The following is a 25,278-nucleotide window of genomic DNA, read 5'->3' on the forward strand; positions in this document are numbered from 1 at the left end:
TGATCACCTCATTACATCCCTTCATTACATTTTTTTTTTTTTTTTTTTACATTTGCAATTTAAATCATATTATACAGTACTTCCAAGAACTGTGTATATTGTGACAATTATCTTTTAATAAAAATCTGTGGGATTAATTGTTTTTTTGGTATTACAGAGTAAATGTGTATCTTCTTTTTAATCTTTATGTTTTTTCAATTTTAGTAGTTGTATTTTAATAGTTTATCCCCTGTGCATACATTCATTTATTTCTATCCACATAAAAATATTTAGTTTTCTTGACCTAAATCAAGCAAAGGTATTTCAAAATAAATACATGCATTAAAAACAATAAACTGAAGTCCCCTAATCGAAACAAACATAATTAACACGTTATAATACTGACCCTAACCGGTACCCACACAATTAACATGTTATAATACTGACCCTAACCCTAACCCTAACTGGAACACATATAATTAACATGTTAGAATATTTACCCTAACACACATAATTAACACGTTAGAATACTGCTGAAAAGTAGATTTAATGAAGCATGAGTCTTGATCACTTTCAACACAGTTCCCTTTTTTATTAACATGCTGTACCACATATTTCAGAAAAATTGAACTTAATGGGGTTTAATTACTGTGCAATAAAAGTGTACAAAGATTCAATGCAGTAAATTACTCAGATGACGGGAAGACAAATTGTTACATTTAATCAAATTACAAAACAATTCACTAATCACACTACTACAAGGGCTTATTAAAGTTTGAATCAGCTATATCAGTTACTGACAATTCCAGTAAATGCCCAACCAATTAAAGCCCACTGCAATGCTTGAGTATTTATTAACTGAGAAAGAAACCAACAACTGGTTAATTACAATTCACACAATGCACAGCTGAATGTAACTTCAAACCGATGTCAAACTGTATCAGCATGAATACTAAGTTTGTTTGTTAAGGTGCTGCATGATACTAGCACTCTATACCATTTCTAAATATCACATCTAGAACAATATCAGGCAGCTTAGTTTGTATGAGGATGCAAGTTTCAGTGGATTGATTAATGCAGAGTAGGTTTTCTTTGGGAATGCCGATTTTCCATTATTTTTATTTTTTTGTTTAAGAAAATGATCAAAAAACAACCTTGCTCAAACAGCAAATGCAGAAAAATTTGACTAGAATGCAATCTTAAATCTAAGAGCAGTCTTTATCTATACAGCCTTAAAGACCACTTAAGCTATCTGAAAAGAAAAAAAAAAAAAAAAAAAAAAAAAAAAAAAAAAAAAAAAAAAGTGTGTGATTTTCGTGACACGACTCGACTAAAATTACCCAACGGAACTGTATCCTTCTGTCTAAAGTCGTGCCGCGTCGTCTAATGAAAATTATGTCAGATGTGTGTATTGATTTCGTTCCGAAATGACAAGAACCATATGTATACAATATATATATCTATATATATATATAATATATATATATATATATATATATATATATATAAAATACTGGAGATGTGTAGCTTTACACCCCCTGTAGCAATTTGAAATATACTGTTGCCTATAATACAGAACTGAGAGAAATTACATAGTGCTATTCTGAAACAGGAGAATACAGGACATTTCAAACCCTTTCGCAAAAAAATCACCTTAAGTGAGTTGAGTATTTGAGATCTGCATACATCTAAAAGTAATATTCTCCAAGCTGGGTGATCAATTCATGTACATCAACACTGCTGTTCTGTGTGGAGTTTTTCAGCTGCGAAGCTTACAACCTTCATGTCAGCTCATACACAAAACAGTGCGATTGTAAGGATTATAGGGGTCGTCAGCCAGGGTGTTTAGAAAGTTTGGGAACCCCTGCTGTCGCTACTCTGTGGATAAATACACTTAACCTTACAGAAATGTCAAGCTGGCATTTATTTGTATATAGTTTTGTAGGTAACAAACCAGGTTTACCACCATGTCTAGTATGAACAAAGTGTAAAATACTGTGAAGCGTAAAAATAAATAAGGTTGACAGCATTTATGACTATAAAGCATGATTTTAAAAATTACATTTTAAGAGCAGCCATCAGGCATATGTCAGCAAGTATGGAACACATGGGTCCATAAAGATGATAGCCTCCTCCTTAGTTAAATTTCCAGTGCAAACATACCCCCCCCCCGCCCCCCGTGTTTGCAGCAGCAAGTTAATTTAAATCTGCAACAATCATCTGCTTTCCATTCTGCTGACAACAGGAAGTTCTACTGCTGTAAGGACAATCCAAAATGCATACATGATAATCATGTTGATCTCCAAGGACTCAGTTAAAAACACAGGACATTTAATTGGTCTCAAACCATTTCTAGCTAAAATATGTAAAAGGTGGTTACATCTTATATTCTGAGATTCCTGCGATGAACATGTTAATTTATTTATTGTACAGTGACAGATCCAGGCATAGCACACTAGAGGTAAAACAATTACCAATTTGACATTCAAATAATCAAGGTAGAAACTGATGATCAAGTCAACTCTTCGCTAATTTAATAAATCATGCCTTTGATAAGTCTGGTGCTCTTATTGTGAACATACTGCATTGTAACATTTTGCTGATTGTGTTCTATATTTTAAAAACTGTTTGGAATACTTTTTAAACTACTTAAAAATGTTCTCAAATGTAAATGTTAATGGATTGCAAAAGCAACTGCACTTCCGTTCATCTGCAATCTCACACTTCACAACTGCTTTCCATTTCCATGCAAAACAGCTGACTACAATTAAAATACTGACACTTTTAGTTCGCTACTACTATAAGCTTTAAACCACATAAAAACATTACTACAGTAACTGCATTTGAAAGAAACATTAAAATTAATTAAATGACTGTTATGCATTATGCAATCACAAAACCATGTTAATGTGGGGATGTCAGTAAATGTGCTATTATCTTTAGATTATGAGAGATGTGTGGTTAGTCGTCTATCGCTTTTCTATTTAACTACTCTACTATTTGGTGCTACCCCTACAGCATATTAACAAATAAAAGCTGGACCAGCAACTGTTATATTTTCCCCATTTAAAGACTACAATTCACAAAAAAATAAATAAAAAGAAAATAACCCTGCAGCTGCAATATAGTTCTTTTCGATAACCAACATTCTACCAAAGATTATAAACCATTTTTCTTTTCAATCAACTCCTAAGGGAAAACGGGTATGGAATTCTAAGGTTATGAGACAAGAAACTTCATTCTATTCTATTGAAGCCTAAAAGACTACCTAAGTCCAGAATCATATCTGTTGTTCAGTGAACATTTTTATTTAAGAACTGGTTGAGGGAAATTGATAACAGTTTGCTACATTTCCAATACAAATCGGCTTCCAAGCCATGAATCATCTGTGAATGACAAGTCTTGAGACATCTTGGATTAACTTTTATGTAAGCCTTTGTTAAAAATGCATTAGAGGCTTTAAGCTAAGGGAAAACACTGTGTATAAAGCTATAGGCATAGGGTTATATGTATTAATATTACTTACGTGTTCGTAAATACTGCAAATTTGTAGCTTACAACCTTCATAGAATTTCTGGGTGCGATGTACTATGCAGCTCTTTCGTGAACAACTATTGTAACATCACCTCAAGTTTACTAACAGAACAGCTTTCAGTGTTCTAGTTTAATTTAAAAATATCGCAGAAAACGTGTTTCAGCTTATATATATATATATATTTTAGTTGTGTAAAGGAAATAAGTACAGTACATACAGTAGGCTATGGAGGTGAATACTTTGGCATCTTTCATTTGTCTATGAACTACATCAGTAACTTTAATATTTCTAACCAGTACTGTACACTATTATTGTGCAGCCAACATCAGCACCCCCCCCCCCCCCCCCCCCCCCCCCCCCCCCCCCCCCCCCCCCCCCCCCCCCCCCCCCCCCCCCCCCCCCCGCTGTGCTGAAGGAGACACTGCACTGTGCTCCGACTGTAGGCAATTTTAGAAAATACTGAATATTTATGAGCTTTGTCCAGTGGTATCTTTAGTTTCTTGCACCGTCCACATAATTTAGGGTTACCATGTTTGCAGAGTGAAACACTTATTTTCTTCAATTAACTGAAGCCGCACCAACTCTGAAGCAGTTAAAATAACAGTATATAATAATACAATAATACAGTAACTTAAATTAAACATCGGGATTGTGTAGGCCTACTGCAGATGATGACAACTACATGTAAATGAAAAAAAAAAGCCAGATTAAAAAAATAGATCAGCTATTACCACTTAAAACTTGATCAACCAAGGCCGTTTTGTACTTAAAAACAAGGGGCGATTTCACAATTCTACTGTTTGACGGGGCAAAAAATGAATGCTGTTTTTGCTCTCCTTGCTTTCAAACTACGTGTAAAATGTTTACTTCTGAGTGGTGTTACCTTGCATGGTTCGTTTTGATTACGTGAAGCATCTCGTGGTCTGTTTGCTATTTTTCCAACCTAAAAGTAATTGAAAGGAGCAGCGTATCACAGTCTATCATTCTACCACCAAGTAATAAAGTGGAATAGTTGTGTGCTTTATATGAAAGTTTAAAATAAAGCACATTCAAATATAAAATAAACAAAAAATAATAAGAATTACTGTCATTGCTACTTAATATAGACTATCAATAAATTTTTTATTTATTTTTTTTTAAAGTAAATGCACTCAAACGTTTAAACACATATAAACAGACAGCTGAATCTACGCCAGTGAGAGGCATGTGTAAAATAACAGGCACAAACCAAAGTCAAGTGCGAAACTTCGATATTCTAATAAGATTCGTACATTTGCATAAGAAAATACTTTGAAACGATAATCGTAATGAAACTACCGCAGCAGAGATGAAACTAAGTTAAATGGCTTTTAATACAATGCAGTTAAGTCTATGAAGTCACAAAAACCTACGAAAAGTCACGATACAAAAAAATCAATGATACACAGAGCCCATAATGTGGTTTCTAACAAAAAATATTGTTAAATAAGAATAGCACGTGGTCTTTTGGCAGCGAATCATATTGCACTCTATTACTATAATTCTCAATGCAGAGTAACATATTTATGGTCTTAGAGCAGAACATCAGCTCCAGAGTCCCCTCCCTGACTTCAGAGACAATTTATGCACTAATGAAAAAAGAACTGCGTAAGGAAACTGCTTTACAGGTTGACAGTGGTCAAAGCAATTGCTGAGAGCAGTCAAGGGGAGCTAAAGGATACTACAGTGAAAGTAAAAAGCAAATGATACAGATATAAACTAAACTGACCCAACATATACTGAGCATCAAAAGAAACTTATCACTTATATTTGAATAAAATTCAATAGATGTGATCAAAAAATGACAAACTCTGTTTTAGAGCAGATGCAGTGACTTTTTATTGTGCTGACTAATAACTGACATCACGAAGATGCTGCAAAATGAACTGTCGATCTGGCTAGTGTTGTGACTCTTAGTCTCCCAGCTTGTGGCCTGTTATTGATAGTGTCTCTGGTTATACTGTCTCGCCAGGTTTGAAATTTCTGGTTGTGAGCACCCAAGATGGCGAGCCACAGTACGTTGCCCTAGTCCAACCTCCAGCATGCCGTTTGCACGAAGGCGCTGCTCTCTTGACAGACGTGGCATACTGTTGTTTTTTTTTCTGTGATTTTCTTAATTGATTTTATTCAAGCTTGCAATTCAACAGCTGAAATCACGCCATATCTAATGTCCAATCAACTGTCTCACTAATTAGGTGATTAAGTGCATATGCTTCAGTCACTCCAGCGTGTCATGGTCAAGGATGAATGATCGAGTGATTAAAAAGAAACCAAAAACGTTTCATCAATGTCCAGCATTACATTATTTTTTTTTTCCGAAAATAAATAAAATGAAAATGTTATAATAGTGATAAGTTTATTTTAATGCTCAGTATATAAACATGTATTGCACATAGTGCTGACCCTGCAAGACACAGTGGCTGTGACTGATAACCTGCTTGGAACGGTGACTGTAAAATTAAGTTTGTTCTGCCTAAGTCCGATGCAGCATAGCGGTACCCTATATTACCCGCTTGTTTTGCCCCATTTACCCTATTCGACACTTTGCTCACTAAATATAGAGGTATTCCTAGATAGGTTTTCATCTCCTCTTTGCAAAAACACTGTACATTGTAGCCGTACCCCACGAGCAGAACATCCCCAAAGTGTAGCCCTTTATAACGAACACAGAATGAATGGGGGCACGTCTTCTGATGTCCCATGTACCCCCTTAGACACCTTGCTCACTAAATATTTTGGTGTCTTATGATTATCATCTACTCTTTGCAAAAACACAACAGATTTTAGTGAGCAAGTTGCACCCCATGAGCAGCAGCCAATAAACCAATAAAAATGCATAGGAACCCTTTTGCTCTTACTTGTTAACAAACGGGGTCTAAAGCATGATGCTAAAGTTGTGTTCTTATTTGCATTCCAGTTTCTTAATCGCATCCCACAAATGTAACACAAATTGCAATAATAATAATAATAATAAACACAAATGTCTTAAATGTCTCTTACCAAGTTACAGTCTTTGCAAATGATGACGTCCCGGATTATTGTATGATTTTTGCTGTTTTTTTTTTTTTTTTTTTAATCAAAATCCATTTTAGGTTGGGATAAATACATATAGGCGATATAGAGGGGTTCCACCTGTGTGAGAATCAGCTTTGAAATAAGTGGCCCAAAACGATTTAACCCCTGAAATAACCCAGTAACTTATTCAATTTGTGTTATATTTGCAGGATGCGATTAAGAAGCTGGAATGTTTTTGCAAAGAGGAGACGATAATCTATCTAGGGACATGTTGATATTTAGTGAGCAAGGCGTCTAAGGGGGTACAAAAGGCATCCAAAGACGTGCCCCCATGCATTCTGTATTGGTTATAATGGGCTACAATTTAGGGTGCTGATGCTCGTGGTCTACGGCTTGCTAACTAAAAGCTTTAGTATTTTTGCAAAGTGGAGACGATACCCTATCATAAGACACAAGAATATTTAGTTACATAGGCTACAATTTAGGGTGCTGCTACTCATGGGATAAGGCTCGCTCATTAAAATATTTAGCATTTTTACAAAGTGGGGACGGTAACCTATCTAGGTATACCTCAATATCATCTAAGGGGGTAAAAGGGGCAAAACAAGCGGGTAATATATGGGGTATCGCTATGCTGCTGATACAGCTTTGTCAACTATACTGCGAATGAGGAACCGGGAATAAGTAACCAACTTCCAGGTGGCATGCTGTCTACTCGCAAGCAGCATCAATTACACGTAAATAAACAATGTGTATTTTTATTTAAACTATAAAAACACGATTACTCTTCTATATAACATATTTTAAACTACATGTGAATGTTTTATTCCATGTATATGGATTACCCGTAAAATAGGATTTTCAATCCAATATAAATAAGTAGCTATGGTGACATCACCAGTAAATTAAGCAAATTAGTACCACTAAAGGTCCGAACCTTCGAAGGTCAAAATGCACCCTTCGTTGCAGCCCTAGTAAACACAAATACAATGTGTGTCATCTATGCTTGTTACAGCCATTTACATGTTCAGACTGCTCTACTGCAGGTATCTCGTACCTTGTGGCAGTGGTCAGCCCTGGATTGTGAAACTGAATTTATTCTGCACATTTTCAAGTATAATTCTGGGAAGAAGCAACACAGTTTTACTCACAGCAGCAAACAAGGACTTATTAGGTTATGTACATACGTTAACTTTAAATGTGAGTGAGATACCAGGATTTCAAAAAAGCATGTTAATTTCAAATTATAACAAACAAATTATAAATGCGAACGAGACTTCCCCTTTAAAAGGCTCTTCTACGTTGACACATAGGTTTATAATAGCACTTGTGCACCAGATGAAAATGTATTTAAATACCTGTTTAATTAAAGAAACTTAAAATGCACACAAGCTCTTAAAAACCCAGAGTCTTAATTACGGGTTATTAACACATCTAAACTCTCGTCAGAGACAGAAGCTTATTATGCAAAATAATTCAAAATAACAGCAAGGCTTATTATGAAAAACAAAATCACCTTAGGAATTTACGTTGCTCAAACATCTAAAGTTTTTTTTTTTTTAAAGCAAAAGTGCATTGCACAGAAGAGGTTGCCTTCTATGAAGGATAATTCATGCCAAAATAAATAAATAAATATTGAAATAAATACATAATGCATGCATTTTTTTTTAATTTCATTGTTTAATTTTGGCACAATGTTTTCACTCCTAGTATTTCTAATTGAGCATCAATCACACTGGAAAAAAACAAAAAACTGTTGTTTTCCAATTTTTTAGAATTAAATACAAATTGCAATTTTTGGCTTGTTTCACCGTCAGGTTTGTGTAGGGTGTTAAAGCATGTTACATACATATGATTCTTTATGCATTTATATGTTGTTGCCATATATGCCCTGCATCCCACAGTGACAGTAGTTGTAGTTTGTTCACCTGAAAGACCTGGGGCTCGTTTGCACATCATACAATGTTGTATCTAGCATTTCTAAATATCGTTACTCACACAGATTGCAAGTGACAACTGATTGAAAGACCAATCAAATTTGAACTTACGATCTTCCAACAGAGAAACATGCACCTGGTTGTTTTCTGAGCACAAAATTTTCACTGAGATCAATGTGTGATGGACTAGTATTGTGGGAAACAGGGTCAGGACTAGCGGTATACAAACTTGTTTCCTGTTCCAGGGCTGTGTCCTGGCACAAATTAAACACTGATAATAGGTAACGTTACTGTTAGTTGTAGTGTATGCAATTCGTTACTTTTACCCTGCTTTTTTTTTCTGTGGGTCTCGCTATATTGCAGCACCCCCCCCCCCCAATAAGCACTTAATTGGTCCAATTAAGTAATTTAAAAGGGAACAAACCAAAAGGGACAGTGGCCCTCTAGGACCTGGGTTGAGTAGCCCTGTTCTACTGTATAGATTTGCTGTTGCCAACGTGGATTGGTCAGACATAAAATTATCGCAAATATGTATGGCTTTAAAGTACTACTAAGGGACAAGACAGGGGTGCGAATTAATCTCCCCCTAAATTAACACATTAATCGCAGAAGTTAACTGTGATTAATTGACTAATTGACAGCCTTAATTATTACCCATCTGCAAACTATGTATATAGGTGATACCAATGTTTTCCAATTTAGAAAAATATACGGTTCGCTTCTAGTTGAAATTAAAGATGACGAAAAATAAAATAACACTAATATAATTAGCTGTATTAGAAAGTCAAACATTTGATTTGGCGGTTGAATTTTCTTTCAAGTTCAACACTATGTTACTGCTGAGTACATCATTACTGCATTAAAAAAAATAGTTTAAAAAAAAGAGTCTTAGAAGAAAAGTTTAAAGATATTGATCAAAAGTGGAGATAAACAATCCTGCCTATGCCTCTGCCGGAAACTTGTCAAAGAAAGAAAATACTGATCAATTATAAAGCAGCAACACGTGTTCCAAAAGGTGTATAGGATCAAACTGTTTTTAAATAATAACAGGACACAGGACATTTCATTTACCATTACTATCCAAGGCCACTCAAACTCAACGGGCTGAAGCGACAAAAAAAAAAAAAAAAAAAAAAGAAAAAACACTGCACAGAACAATGAGCTGTGTTGAAAGTATTAGAACATTACACTGTATATAGAACAGACTTTTTAACTCCCTGTAGCAACATGCAAGCTGCGTTCTGCGGGGGTGGGGCGAGCCTACCTTGTTAATAAACACAATCTGATGGCAGCAATCAGGTTCATGCTAAAATTGCAAATTTCTTCCATAGTCTTCTGGTAGATAATTATTCAAGCAAGACCGGCAAGCTCTGGTGTGACTTATTGCTTGCTGGGTAGCTCCTGTGATAAATCTGGTCTGGCTCGAGCAGGTTTTTTTTTTTTTTATTTTCATTATGCTGTGCTGTTTACTCCTCTACTGGGCCTTTCTCTCCAGATAGTGTGTTGCTTTGTAGCCTTTTACAATTCATTCTGAACCTTCCTCCTGCTCTCTCATTGTTTACAGTTATTTCCCTCCTCTTGTATTCATGGCATCTGCTTTCTCAGCCCCAGAACCAGATAGGGCCCTACACTGTCTTAGCAGTATAATAGGGCTTTTAGGCTTTTTAGGATGCAGATACTCTATGCTGCATTGGCCAACGTTGGCTAAAACTAATAGTAAAAAACATTTTTTTTTTTTTAATAGTAATAACTGCCGTTGTAATGGACGCTGACACAGTACGCCACTGAATGAAAAAAGTGGACATCATAAAAAAGGCCTATCACAAATCGTTAACTACTGCTGTAAAACATGTTGATACAGGAAAAGATCATATCAACTTCCAAGTTTCTACCCTTTGATCATGTCTGCAAGTGGTGGCCCTTCAATTAAAAAGTGTCATCAGTGGTGGCCCTTCAATTAAAAAGAAGGACCTAGATTATTTTATGTCTTAGTGAGAAATCAGACACATTCCTGTAGGACATTCTAATTAACAGCAGAGCAGCTGCAGGATACAAAGAAGAAAGGACACTAGGAGGAAAAAACTGTTCTGGCAGATACAGTAAGCGTATCAGGTTAGGAAAGCCTGAGATCCACAGTTGGTTGCAACAGCAGAGCTTAAGGATTTCAAAACATTTTTTAAAAGGTTGCAACAGCAGACAGCTTAAGGATTTCAAAACATTTTTTAAAAGGTTGCAACAGCAGACAGCTTAAGGATTTCAAAACATTTTTTTTTAAGTTTAAGCATTGCTTCATATCACATTGAGAAATGGAATGCTCTGGGTTGACAATTAGAAATCTTGAGAATGTGAATGTAAAAAATCAGGGTGATACAGATTTTTCCGGTAAAGCTATTATAGGTGTTTACAGACGTCACCCTGTGAATGGAACACCACATTGTGATTGCAAGTTTTGAGTAGGATGTTCGTTTTTTTAAATAAGTTCATACATTATGTACGGCCTCTCTCTCACTGTATAAGAGATGTCATTTTCAGCAGATCAATTTAAGTTTCACAGTTTGCTCTCCCAAACTGCACATATTGACACCTCCTACACAACAAGAAACCCTACACACAGCAAAATCTGACGGGAAGAAAACAAGGAAACATACTGATAAACAATTCTGACATGGTTCTGTACCTAGATGTTGTACTTTGCTTGATTAGGTCCAAGAGGTAACAATTCTGCAATATTCTGATAAAATATGTGTATAGTGTTTTAATAAGGGGGGGGCTGAATATATTTAAACTGGAACACTAACTCTGTGGCCACCAATGTTCTTATTAAGAGATGTACTTTGAGTAAATGTTATTCAGTACACTGGATCAATGTTTCAAGCCTGCAGAAGTGAATGCATTAGACATATAACCGATACCAATCTTGATCTTCTCTGTCTAGCTGAAATCTGGCACTCTGTAAACGACATGCACTCGCTGCATCTAGCCACCCCAAAGGGCTATTCCCTCTTTGACAAACCTCGCCTCACTGGCCGAGGCAGGGACACTGCTGTTATTGCTAATTCTGTGCTCACTTCCTCAGTTCTTTTCTTTGCCTGCCTTTTCTTCATTTGAGCATCTCGCCATCAAGCTCCCCTCTCCCTTGTCCCTCACCCTTGCTGTTATCTACCGTCCACCTAAGAGCAACTCTGCTTTTATTGCAGAGTTTTCAGAACTCCTCTCTCTTGTCTCCTTCCGTCCTAAGAATCTGCTGAATCCTCTCAAACTCTCAGAATGTGTCTCTGCATCCCCTCCAACTGGTACTCCCCCGTCCTCAGTTGATGATGCTGTGACCCTCTACAACATCACCCTTACTCATATCATTGACACTGTTGCCCCACTTATAATTAGAACCGTCAAGAAAGATCAAAACTGCCCATGGTACACTCTTGAACTTTGACTGCTTAAATCTGCCTGCCGCAAGCTTGAGCGCAAGTGGAGGTCATCTGGACTAACGGTTCACAGAGATATCTGGACCGACCATCTCGCAAGCCACTGGTGTGTGTTTGCCTCGGCCAGGGTGAAATACTTCTCTGAAATCATAACTATGGGACACGGTAAACCCAATGTTCTCTTTAAGACCACTGACCAAATCCTACATCCAGCCACCGACAAATCCAACTCCCATCCATCCTCTGCCCTCAAGCTTGCCATAGTTATGCCGGCACTCAAAAAACCCTCCCTTGACCCAGCTAACTTATCTAATTTCCATCCCATCACCAATCTCCCTTTTCTCCCTAAAACTCCTGAAAGAGCTGTAGCCAGTCAGCTGATGAAACATCTCACGGACAACAATCTACTTGAATCTCTACAGTTTGGTTTCCGGCCACATCACAGTAATGGAAATGCTCTGCTCCGGATTGGGAATGATCTCTTGCTCAATGCTCATGCTTCCTCTGTGCTTGTCTTTCTTGACCCAACAGCTGCTCTTGACACCATAGAACATGGCATTCTTCTTGACTGCCCTTGACTTCTTGTATGCCTAGTATGCTGGAATCTCTGGAACCTGTCTCTCCTGGATGTCCTCGTACCTGTCCGGACGCATGCAGTCTGTTTTTTATGTTGGATGCAGTGCCGTTGCAAACCCAGTCACTTGTGGTGTTCCCCAAGGACCTGTTCTTGGGCCCCTTCTCTTCAGTATCTACATGCTTCCCTTGGGTCACTTCATCCGCCAACACAGCCTCATGTTTCACTCCTATGCTGACAACATCAGAGTCTGCCATGGTCCAGCTCTCTGCTTGCATTCAAGACATCGAGGCCTGGATGTCTGCCAATTTTCTTTAACTGAGCACTAACAAATCTGAACTCCTTCTAGTAGGATCTAAAACTCAACTTAAGAATTATGAAGCCTTGGTGTACTTCTTGACAGCAATGTCTCTTTTGATGCCCACATCTCCTTCGTGGTCAAATCTTCCTTCTACCATCTTCGAAACATCTCCAAAGTCCACCCCTACCTTTCCCTCCCAGATGCGGAGATACTTTGTCATGCATTTATCTCCTCTCGACTCAACTACTGCAACTCTATATGGTGGTCTCCCAGCACCATAAACTGACTGCAGCTAGTTCAGAATGCTGCTGCCAGGATCCTTGCCAGATGTAGAAAGCGTGATCACATCATCCCCAGTCTTGCCCAGCTGCACTGGCTACCTGCAAAGTTCAGGATTATGTTAAAAACTCTCCTGCTCACCTACAATGCCCTTCATCACACAGGTCCCGAGTTCCTCCTCAACCTGCTGATCCGCTATGTCCCTGCCCACAAGCTGAGGTCCTCCGACTCTGGCCTGCTTGTTATCCCCAAGCAAAAGTGCACCACACTTGGACAACAATCTTTTTGCTTCATGGCTCCGACTCTTTGTAACTCTCTCCAAGTTTTGGTGCGTGATGCTCCCACTGTCGCTCGCTTTAAATTAACTCTCAAGACCCACCTGTTCTCTCTTGCTTTCCATGCTCTTTAAGCCTGATATCTCCTATTAGCTGCTGCTACTATTTCACATATTACGTTACTATCCGGTATTATGCACTTTCCACTGTATTTAATGTACTATTTCATGTATTATGCACTTTCCATTATATTTTGTGTACTATTTCATGTATTATGCTACTATAATGTATTATGTACTTTCCACTGTATTTCATGTATTATGCTTTTTTTTTTTTTTTTTTTTACTGTATATCATGTATTATGCAGTATTTGAAGTATTACGGATTTTCTTGTATTTACTGAATCTTGTAAAGTGCTTTGTGATGGAGGTCCACTATGAAAGGCACTATATAAAATAAAGATCAATTGATTTAAATCTATAGCATTACAAATTATACATTACATATACGTTATCATGTTATCAGGAATTGTGCAGAACATACATATATTTAAAATTAGCTGATCCTCCTGCTTTTCTATTTAAAATTAACAGCGAGTCCAAACTCTGTACTTTCGTGACATGATTTTCTATTTTTTCCAATAATCAAGCTTCCAGATGCCAAAATGAACTAACATCAAAGCAATTGAGTTTTAAAAAATGCATGAGCTATTTCTTGGATCTAAACAAAAAGATAAAGTAAGTGTTTACAGACAGTACTACCTTTTCCCCCCAATGTACAGTAATGCACTTCCTTCTAAAACTCATATTTTGCTTCAGTGTTAGAAGCTTTTGTTAAATTATATATCGATTCTGGGTTTGCTACATGGATCACAGAAAAGAAAGATAATATTTAAAAAGGCAGAGACATTTTCCTCATGCTGAAAGGATGGCGACGTCAATGTGCCATTTTATCTCCCAACAGATTACATTTTGTGAAGCACAGCATGTTATTTGGAAAATGATGCTTGTAAGTATTGCTTTTTGTTGCTCCTATTGGTCAACATAACCTACATTTGCAAAAAAAAAGAAACAGCAAGTATTATATTATAGTGCTGCAATTTCATTGGAGGGGGATCTGATGGAAACATGAGCAGAGATTTTTCAATAAAATAAGATATAACAGTAGAAATTAAACCAAGCCTGAATGTTGTGCTTAAAAAGGTGCAAAAAAATCTCATCAATCTTTACAAGAGATGTTTATTTCCCTAGATAACAACAACAAAACACAAGCACCACGATGAAACCTTGTCAGTTATTACTTCTATATATTTAATGCTATGTCAGCATGAATTTCAAATAAAGTGCATCTCCAAACACAGCATACTAGACACTGTTAGGATCCTGAGCTATGTACACTGCAGCTTTGAACATCACTGTAATAATAAAAGCAGATTCAAAAGTATTCTTGCCTCAGCTTAAATTACCACAGTGAAATGATTACATTAATAAAACTAATTTTATGACAATGCGTCATATTTCTTAGCTTTGGCTGCTTTTAATTCCTACAATTCTTAAGACTAAAAACATTGATTGTATCCCTTTCCTCCATCGACCCGCCCATACAGCTGAATGGGTTGAGGTCGTCACACAGCTTTAGCTCTTGATGGTACTCTCATTAGCACGGCTCAAGCAAACTAGACTTTGGAAGATTTTAAAGGATTCCATTCTGTGGAGTCTCAAACTGTGTTTTTACTGTGTGGGTGGCAAAGTGGCACATGCTGCATTGCCATTAAAAGTGAGAGAAAAACATCTTGTTTCTGGGGAACCGATTACAGATGTCATGCTGAAGGCAACAGTGCTAACATATGTATTGCACTGCACCACTACTCCATTACTAATGCATTTCTGTATCTGGAGATCATGAAGTCTGTGGAGATCACATCTCTTTTTTCCCCCCACATCCTTGGTATGAATAGCAGGAGCATCACTGATTTTTTTTTATTTTTTTTTCAAAATAAATATGCTTGACAGTAACATTTCACTTGGATGAATCAAATTACATTGTACACAACCTAATTCAGCGTCACTGTACATTTCTGTCTTATCGCTGTATTATTGTTAGACAGTTTAATTGGCTTAAATCAGTGTTGCAAAGTGTTAAAGGAATTCTCTTTTCAGATTTACACAGGTTTCATGATACCACCCAGCACCCAGAATAGCATATTGTTTGTGTGATATCAAGTCAAGCGCTCTCCAGTTGTTAAGAATCTTGACCAAGTCACGGCACCATTTTTTTTTTTAAGGCTGAGTTCATCAGCAGATGTAGATGCAAATAGAAATCATTTTGGATTGATAAAGATGTCAACTCAGAATCAATGTGTAATTTATAGTGTTTGAATGTTAAAACACAAAATATTTGTTTGTTGTTAAGTAGTCAATTACACTGCCTAACAAATGGTTCACAAATCTAAATATTTTTCAGAGTGCTGTGTCAATATTTCTCAACATATTTCTGACTCTGGGACTGTAAATATAAATAACTACAAAAAAAATAAAATGTCATCACAAACAAGTCATAAAATTGTAATCGTTTTACCTGTGCAATGTTTGAATTACTTTTTTTTATTTGTTTGTTTTTGTTTGATTAAAGGGATGTGGTTCTCCCTAGTTCAGAAGATAACAATATTCTCAACTCAATCTCTTTTTCTTTCCTTGCGCGTCTCGACACAGGTGGGTCAAAATGTTAACTGGAAGACTATAGGAACTTTAATATCAAACCTCACTAGAGCTCCTCTTGTAGCAATCACAGCCCTAAGACACCTCTGCCAGTGAAAAGCAATTTTCATCAAAATATTCATGCCTGCACTTCCCTAGAAACACACGTTCAGAAGAACTTTCTTGCGGAAATACATTTCACTGCTGTGAGGGGCTCCGGCAGCAAGACAGTTCATATTTCAATAAGACTACAGTCTCTTAAACGCACTAGAAATGGAAATGGTTTTTATGTTTCCACCTGCCACCTCTGTAACGCACAGATACTAAATTAAAGAGAAAGTACTTTCAAATTATATTTCCATTATCATTTTATGATTTTCTTTTTTTTTTTTTATCATTCAGGAGTAATGCTGGTTTGCAGTTAATTAAATATTGTGTTCAATCGCGTTTGACATATGTACTGCTTGCTTTGCAGTTGACAATTCATCATATACATATGCAAAACACGCTAGGTCAGCAACGATATTCGAGTAACTGCATCTAAAGCCAATTACCAAAAAAACACACACTAAAGCTACTTTCATAAATTAGGACTTTGAGTCACAACAATAGATTCAGTTCAAAGAATCAAATACATTTTACTATAACCAAGTGAGTAATAAATAAAATAAAACAGCTAAAAAGCAATTAGTTGAAAATGATTTAATGTCAATATATAGGTAATATCTTCTCTGTCTGTCAGTAGTGGTATTGTTTTTCGGCCCCAGTTCAGCTCGGTGTATTGGCATTTATTATCAGTGACAGTGAGTAACACAAGGACATATCCCCAGGATATAATTAAAAAGAACCAGTATCTCTAGGATTTAATACAGACCAGAGCTTCTTTTTAAATTAAACTAGATAGTCAGCTGGTGGGTTTTTGGGTGGTATAAGACATTGTGCCAGTTAAAGACCTCACTATCATGAATACACATTTTAAAATCTATCTAACAAGGCATTCCGTTTTAAGATCTTTCCTAGAAACAAGCCTAACAAGATAGCAGCTTGCTCCCATTAAAGAACAGAATGAAAACAGTGAAATCATTTTATTCTAACCACTGAAGGGGCCAAGAGAGACAAGAGAGGGAACAGGATTAACATAAGAGCGAACTTACTGCAAAGAAAAGCTGTTCAGTATTTCTCCCATAAAAGTTTAACTCAAACAATTAAAAAGCATCTGCTACTGTTATTCGCCCAGGCGTTAAGTTCAAGGTTATTGCATTTATGCTTTACAATTCTGGAAGATGGTAAAGAACACATCTACCCACATGGTTCCCACATTCTCTTATTTATACATGATGACTTGTAGTCACTATCATGGGACAAAAGCAGTGCTTGAAACCTTTCAACTGTCACTTATTCTTGGTCATCCATTTAAAGCTCCCAACATACCTTAAATCAGTATCTTTATTCTGCTTTAGCAAAAAGACCTTGGGCTGTTCAAATTATCAAAGAGGCTCAGCTAACAGGTTGAGCTGTAGAAGTCAGTGAAAGTGTTTTTATGTTTGTTTGTTTGTTTTGATGAAAACCTTATCTTTAAAAGAAGACCTAATGTGTTATCTTATCAAATTGTGAATAAAGTGGAAATGTTTTCATTTTTACCAAAAAAGTGAAAAAGCTTTTTTCATAACTTTCCCCTTTGCCCACAAACACAGTAAACCGCTAGGTTCTTCCCAGGAGACATTATGAATTGAATGTTGGTAAACTTTCAATCTACTGCAGGTAGAGATACAGAGCTTCACATCGCCTGTGTGCTCCATAAACAGCATTCATGAATAAAACCACATGCTTTCATGTGAAGTCACCAAAAGCAGCTTTTGAATATAAATGTTTCAGTTTTAGAATTGCAAATGTACACAATTCTTTACATTCATCTTAAAAAAACAGCACTTTTTTGTCTTCCTGTTCGTGTTTCAATATTGCAGTTTCTGTAATTAGTTTGCTAACAAAGAGGCTGTCTATATTAAAACAACTGAAAGAAACATACTTTAAAAAAAAAAAGACATTAGAATCAAAAAGTGAATAATACTTTAAACAATGTACATTTTTATACAACTTTCATCTAGCAATTGAGCCAGGAAACAAACAGCATTGCTTCCAATGAATCACTTTAATTTTACATCGCCTCAATGTTCCAAACTGATGACAGCATGCCAAACTGAGACAGATCTTGGGCAACATACAGTATCTAAATGTAGACAAAACCTTCATCTTCAATGCATGTGTACCTGAAATCAGTTCACCAAGTCAAAGGGGCTCCAAGTATCCAATTTGTGTTGCTTGGTTAAATATTGTGTTATCACCACATTGCATCCTTTAGTTAAACTCACAGACCATTCAGTCTTTGACTTCATTCCTGATAGACATGTGACAGTACACTAAAGTACAGAACTTTTGATTGTAAAACGAATAACCCAATTTATAGCACTGAAAAGTACTTTGCTCTAATATATATATATATACAGTGCCTTGCAAAAGTATTCAGACCCCTGACCAATTCTCTCATATTACCGAATTACAAATGGTACATTGAAATTTTGTTCTGTTCGATATTTTATTTTTAAACACTGAAACTCAGAATCAACTATTGAAAGGTGACATTGGTTTTATGTTGGGAAATATTTTTAAGAAAAATAAAAAACTGAAATACCTTGCTTGCATAAGTATTCAACCCCTGTGCTGTGGAAGCTCCCAGTTTGCACCGATGAAAGAAATTGCCCTAACGAAGACACAGTTACCTTACCATTGGCCTCCACCTGTGAACCATTAAAGTTGCTGTCACATTTTCTGGATAAAAACCCCACTGTTGAAGGATCATTGGTAAGGATGTGAATCTGAAGGAAAATGAAGACCAAAGAGCATTCTGCAGAAGTTAGAGATAAAGTAATAAAAATGCATAGATTAGGGAAAGGGTACAAAATAATATCCAAGTGTTTGGATATCCCAATGAGCACAGTTGGATCAATAATCAGGAAGTGGAAGCTGCATCACACCACCCAGGCACTGCCAAGAAAAGGCTGTCCCTCAAAACTCAGCGCTCAGACAAGAAGGAGACTTGTGAGAAAAGCCACAGAGAGGCCAACAATCACTTTGAAGGAGCTACAGAGTTCAGTGGCTGGGAGTGGAGTAATGGTGCACCAGTCAACCATATCAAGAGCTCTGCATAACACTGGCCTGTATGGGAGGGTTGCAAGAAAGAAGCCGTTACTCAAAAAGTACCATCTGAAAGCACGTCTGAAGTTTGCCAGAAAGCATGAGAGTGACCCAGCTGCAATGTGGGAAAAGGTTTTGTGGTCAGATGAGACCAAGATAGAGTTTTTTGGCCAAAACTCAAAGCGATGTGTGGCGCAAACCTAACACTGCCCATGCCTCAAGACACGCCATTCCTACAGTGAAGTATGGTGGTGGCAGCATCATGCTGTGGGGATGCTTCTCATAAGCAGGGACTGGGCATCTTGTTACAACTGAAGGAAGAATGGATGGAGCAAAATACAGGAAAATACGGCAAGATAATCTGCTGCAGTCCGCTAAAAAACTGAAGCACTATTTGAAAATTGCAGTCCACAAGCGTCGTCCAACCAACCTGAACAACCTGGAGCAAATCTGCCAAGAAGAATTGGCCAAAATCACTCCGACACTGTGTGCAAAGCTGGTACATACTTACCCCAAAAGACTTAAAGCTGTTATTGCAGCGAAAGGTGGCTCTACCAAATATTAATGTGTGGGTTGAATACTTATGCAAGCACAATATTTCAGTTTTTTATTTTTCTTAAAAATATTTCCCAACAAAAAACCAATGTCACCTTACAATAATTGATTTTGAGTTTAAGTGTTTTAAAATAAAATATATCGAACGGAACGAAATTTCAATGTACCATTTGTAATTCAGTAATATGAGAGAATTGATCAAGGGTCTGAATACTTTTGCAAGGCACTGTATGTATATATATGTGTATATATATATATATATATATATATATATATATATATATATATATATATATATATATATATATATATATACACACACCCCAATACTGACCAATCACAATATTCAATAGGTTTGTTGGGTTAAAGTGGATTAAAAATCAAAGAATACATGTCTTTTTAAGTTTTAATGCTCATATATGTGTATTCGTCTTCTAGCACTCATGAAGATGTACAGTGGTGTATTACTATGTTCATGGGAGGAAAAAAACCTGCCCTGTATAAATGATTATTTGCATTGAAAGAAAAAGTAGGAGACTCTCTTGTACACTTGTGACTGCTGTTGCTAAGCAACAACAGTTGTGCAAGATCAAAACGTAGCATTAAGATGCCCCTGCAAAGACCCTGTGCTGTGGCTCTGTACTTACTTATTCTGCATCATGTTCATTATTACCCAGTCGGCAGGATAGACATTCTTCCCAATGAGATCCTTGAACATGATAAATGTTTCCATTAGAAAATCCTAGAAAGAAAAAATATGCTCAGCAAGGGGGGAAAAAATAACAACACAAAAGTGCTTTTGATGATTTTCAATGGAAAGTACCTAGGTAATTACAGGTAATACTATTTAAGACATGTACTGCCTGGATAGGACAGTTAACAGTCTTACATTACAAGCTATGAAAGGACTCTCTGCATACTGACCAAAAGGCTCTTTTATTAAACCCACTTGATCCATGCATACTAGACAAGGTTAACTATTCTACTGAAAGGGGGTGGGTAACTCTTGTACTCCATGCCATTTATGTGCTTTCATTATTTAATTTAAAACATCCATCTACTGTAGGCTCTAATTGTTTTCATTATTTTTATAAAAGCTGGAGCAGAATAGCTCCGACGGATCAGAGTTTCTCTGTCCTGTCTCTAAGCAGTGTGCAAAGTCTAAATGAAGGCGGACTAAAAAAGAATGGTATCTATTTTACATGAATGTACAGATAGTCTGTAGGATACGTCTGTACTTTCCCAAAATAAATCGATTATCCTGGAACCTTGTTAAAATATGAGCTCTCGTCCTGGCTGAGCACAAAGGAGAAAAAGAGGGTTAAAGTTAAATGCTCTGATGTTTGCTAGACTGATCCTAGAATGCCCAAAACTTTGTGTGTGTTTGTGAACTCTCTGATTAAGCAAAAGCAGCAGTGTGTGGACATTATAGGGTTAATAAGGTTACTTTTAAATACTTTAAAAATATTTGAATCATATAACCGTGCAAATCCATGCAGAAATATACCATGCATGAACTGCTTCTTCCAGCAGCTTTAGTTACTTATTGATAGTTGTTCACTCTTAGTTATTTTCATTTTCAGATAAGATTTGCCTTTAAAATAGGACCCGGATGTTGTACTGCCAAGTGAAATTGGAATGCCTTACATTCACAATGCAGCTGGTATTACTGAAGCATGTGTTCACTTACCACGACATCAGACCTCATCTTCCCAAAGGTGTTGATCAAGTGAGCATAATGATAATCTTCCATCTGTCTTAGGATGGCTGTCATGCTGGCGACAAAGCTGCCCTAGGAGGGGGAAAAAAAAAAAAAAAAAAAAAGGAAAGGAAAGGAAAATGTAATCTCAGTGACAAAAATCAATAATTCAATTTTACATTTGCCTTCTATACTAAAAGGCTTGGCTGGCACTCATAATTACTATACTATAATGAAGGTTAAAATCACAATGGAAGATTTTTACTTTTGCTGCCAAATTACATATGCCAAAGCAAAAAAAGGCTGTACTCTGTATTACCACAGTTCGTAAAATTTCGGACAAACGCCCTCAAAACACTGAATTTTTTTTATTTATTTTTTTGCCACAAAATAAATGCTAGGAAACACGGCCAGATGGGTGACTCATAATCAGTAACTGCCTGGCCGCAGGCAACAAAAGTGACTTGTGAAAAACAGCCTCATCAGCATCTTTGTTCATTCCTTCTTTTTTTTTTTTGTTCCCCTCCCAAAGGATGACCTTCAAAAAGTTTAGAAAAGTTGGAAGGACTGAAAGAGGAGGGCTCAATAAAAAGCCGCAGTAGTGAAAAGGTATCTCTAAGCAGAGGTGCTTCTAGTAATTCAGGTCAACTGGGGTGAAATGAGGAATCTGTGGTTTTGAAACTCAGCGTCTGTTAAAGGTGGACACCAGAAAATGGATGCAAGGACACCCAAGGAGACAAACAGTTTTTGTTTACTGGTGTTTCACAACTGCAATAGTTAGCCTGTCAATTTAAACTGCTACTAAATAATTAAAATAAAAACCATAGGGTGTTGTAAATGCAAAGGACATGGGGCTCTATATTGATGCAAAAAAGTAAAGGTATAAAACCAGAAAGAAACAACAGAGATAGAATCAGTTATTGTGTTTTTTCTTTTTGTTTGCCATACCATTGAAAACTATTTTATTCCTCTGAGAAATTACAACCAGATGTTTTAAAAGTAAACTAATAACAAACAATAACAAAATGGAACATAAGAAATGGAGACATGGGTTGCTGTAAAATTAACAATCAGCTCAGTCTGCTCCTAATTTAATAGTCGAATGGAAAACGTTTGAACATTTATGGACTGATTAAAATTTAAATTGAAATACTATATCAAAACCAAGTTTAAACCTTGTTTTGCAAAATACAAAATCTGATGTGCTTAGAAAAGCATCCTCTTGGTATTTGTATGCATTTTGCACCACAGAACAGGTAAATCAATAAGTGCAAATTAACGAACTGTTAAATTAAAATTTATACCGCTTTACACGTTGATGCTTTCTAGTCGAATGCATGAATATTTAAGCTCAAATTGTTCAATATTTTACAATATTTATGTCATAAACATGTATTTAACTGCATTAGAAAGGGCTTGTGTTTGGTATTTTTTGAGCAATAACGATGTCAATATAGCAAGAGACAAAGACATTGTGGTTCTCTTAAAAGAAGCTGAAATGCTTATGGATTAATAGTGCATTACATTAATTTGTTTAATCTGCAGACAGTTGACAAATGCAATGCATTATCACAGAACTGCTTGAACAGTAAACTGTCACCACTAAAAGTAGTTGACTCCTGTTTCAACTTTTATGAATGTTTTCAACTGATTTCAAACTTATATCTAAGAGAGTGTTAGCTGTGTAGACAAGGGCACTGAATTACAACGTTCATGAATTCTGTATATTCTAAAAAGAGGAAAAACTAAACTGTTACTAATTCATTTTATTTAACATTAATAGATATAATTATTAACTGCACTGGTATAAAATAGTTTCTTGTGGCTGGACAAGACCTCCTTCTGGGGCACTGGTTGAAGTGTTCATACTGAGTCAATTCTTGCAGTATCTTATTTGCCAAGTATTTTCAAATATTGCATCCATAACAAAAAACAATTGTAATATTATAGAACAACTTAAATAAAACTAGTACATTTGAGAAGACACTGCTAAAAAGACTTTGTGGAAATATTTGTTAAAGACGACTATTATTTGCACACCTTGCCTGACACTACCACCAATATAAAAAATACTTATTTGCAGGTTTGTTGACAGTGTATCCAGTGAAATATTGTTACCAGCACTCTTTTGATAGTTTTCCCATCACATACTGTTTTCAGAGGTTTGCACAGATGACTTCAAAATTGAAAGGTTAAGGGTTTCCAGATGAGACAAAGCACCCAAAAGACCACTCCAGAGTCAAATAAGCGTAGCACAGACAAGAAGAATCGGACACAAGTGAAGGCCAGCATGTTGCCTAACAACATGGAAACAGACATAGAAAACTTAGGAGGCTAAACGGAGAATATTTGCAGCCAAATCCTACATGACACATGACACAATGATGGGACTCCAAATAAAGAAAGCCCAAATGAGTACACAATCGTTTCATCATTCATTTAGTAAGAATGCATCTAGTTATATACATATAGGTAATTAGTGCTAGCATAGATAACAGCAAACAAAAACATCAGCTCTCATCTGGCTTACAGCTGACTTGCCTGGCTGGGTACCACATATATATTTAAAATAAATTACACTACAGCTTGATTGCTTTCTGGCTAAACAACGGAACTTTACCTGTTTGCAGATTTATGTGACTGTTCTTACTGAGCGATCAAAACTGAAAGGTAACCCTTTTAAAAAATTTTAATGACTTAACTATTAATACTTTATAGTTGCTTCCACATCCTACTTTCTAATGGCTTCTAAAAGCTTTGGCTAAAGGTATAAGTAAAAGGACAGATATATAACACAGCTGTGCTAATGCAACAAAGCTTTGAGATGTCATCTACATACCAAGAAACAAACCCCTAATCAACCATTCATAAAGGAAAAAAACAAAAGATAGAGCACATACTGCTTAGTCTTTAATTTTCCCCTGATCCATTAGCGCTGTGTGAGGCTAATGCACTTTAATGTAATTGTGATGGAGGTACTTGCCTAATTAATCTGAAAAAGTGATCTTTTCATTATAACCAAGGGATTTAAAAGTACACATATGACCCCGATGCAGCAAATGCTGTAATATTGAACTTTTTCTATGCAGTGTGTCCACTTTGAAACCGAACCAGTAATGTAGTACCTCCAGATCTGAGAGCCACTGGGGTGGACTTAAAAAGCATTTTCATTTACATTAACAGATGTCAGCCAAGGGAAATCTGCTAGCCTCAAAATAGCAACGGCGTACCAATTCCGTTACTCTTCTCACACTACTAAATATTGGCACACTATGGTAATGACCATGCATGAATTGTGATTTTCAAAATGCCACCCCCCGTCCCCCACCCACTTAATAAAAGTTATTTTAATGAATTCTCTGCATTAAATCTGCCTCCTAATAAATTCAGTTAGAATCTTCCATTTTACAGTCTTTCAATGCCAAACCTTTGTGAAAATGCATTAATGTGAACTTCCAGTCATGTCTGATTGCAACAGTCATCCATCAATATAGACTCAAAAGATTTGCATCATACTGCAAAACATGTACAAAGAAGCATAAAAGGCCTCTGTCTGTATGCAATACATACAAACTCATCTTTCACAGTAGAGGACCCTATAGCGCTAAAGTACTCTCCATTGGTCATAGTGGTGCCGATTAAAATCGAAACCATTCTTTTACTATACCAGGCAACTACAGCACAGAAAGAGTTTTCTTGGCAGGCAAAGGATCACCCCCTATTGCAGGAAACACAAGATCTTCTGATTTCTGCTTTTAAATTTGACCATCAATGCTGAAGAACAGCATGCAGATTAGT

General features: G+C 36.5%; 1 protein-coding gene across 3 annotated transcripts in view; it reads right to left on the reverse strand.

Moving 5' to 3' along the window:
* Positions 1 to 25,278, reverse strand: part of LOC121321739 (dedicator of cytokinesis protein 1) — a 205,995-nt gene that overhangs the window by 55,015 nt on the left and 125,702 nt on the right. For all 3 annotated transcript variants that reach the window (XR_005950971.1, XM_041260857.1, XM_041260856.1), the window contains exons 28-29: positions 21,472 to 21,573; positions 20,429 to 20,523 (exon numbers count right to left, since the gene is read on the reverse strand). Coding sequence is in view for 2 of the 3 variants with exons in the window: in XM_041260857.1 (XP_041116791.1) it covers positions 20,429 to 20,523; positions 21,472 to 21,573 (197 nt within the window). In the remaining variant the exon portion in view is untranslated. The remainder of the gene's footprint in view (positions 1 to 20,428; positions 20,524 to 21,471; positions 21,574 to 25,278) is intronic.

Source organism: Polyodon spathula, chromosome 10 (genome assembly GCF_017654505.1).
Source record: "Polyodon spathula isolate WHYD16114869_AA chromosome 10, ASM1765450v1, whole genome shotgun sequence".
Taxonomy (NCBI): Eukaryota; Metazoa; Chordata; class Actinopteri; order Acipenseriformes; family Polyodontidae; genus Polyodon; species Polyodon spathula.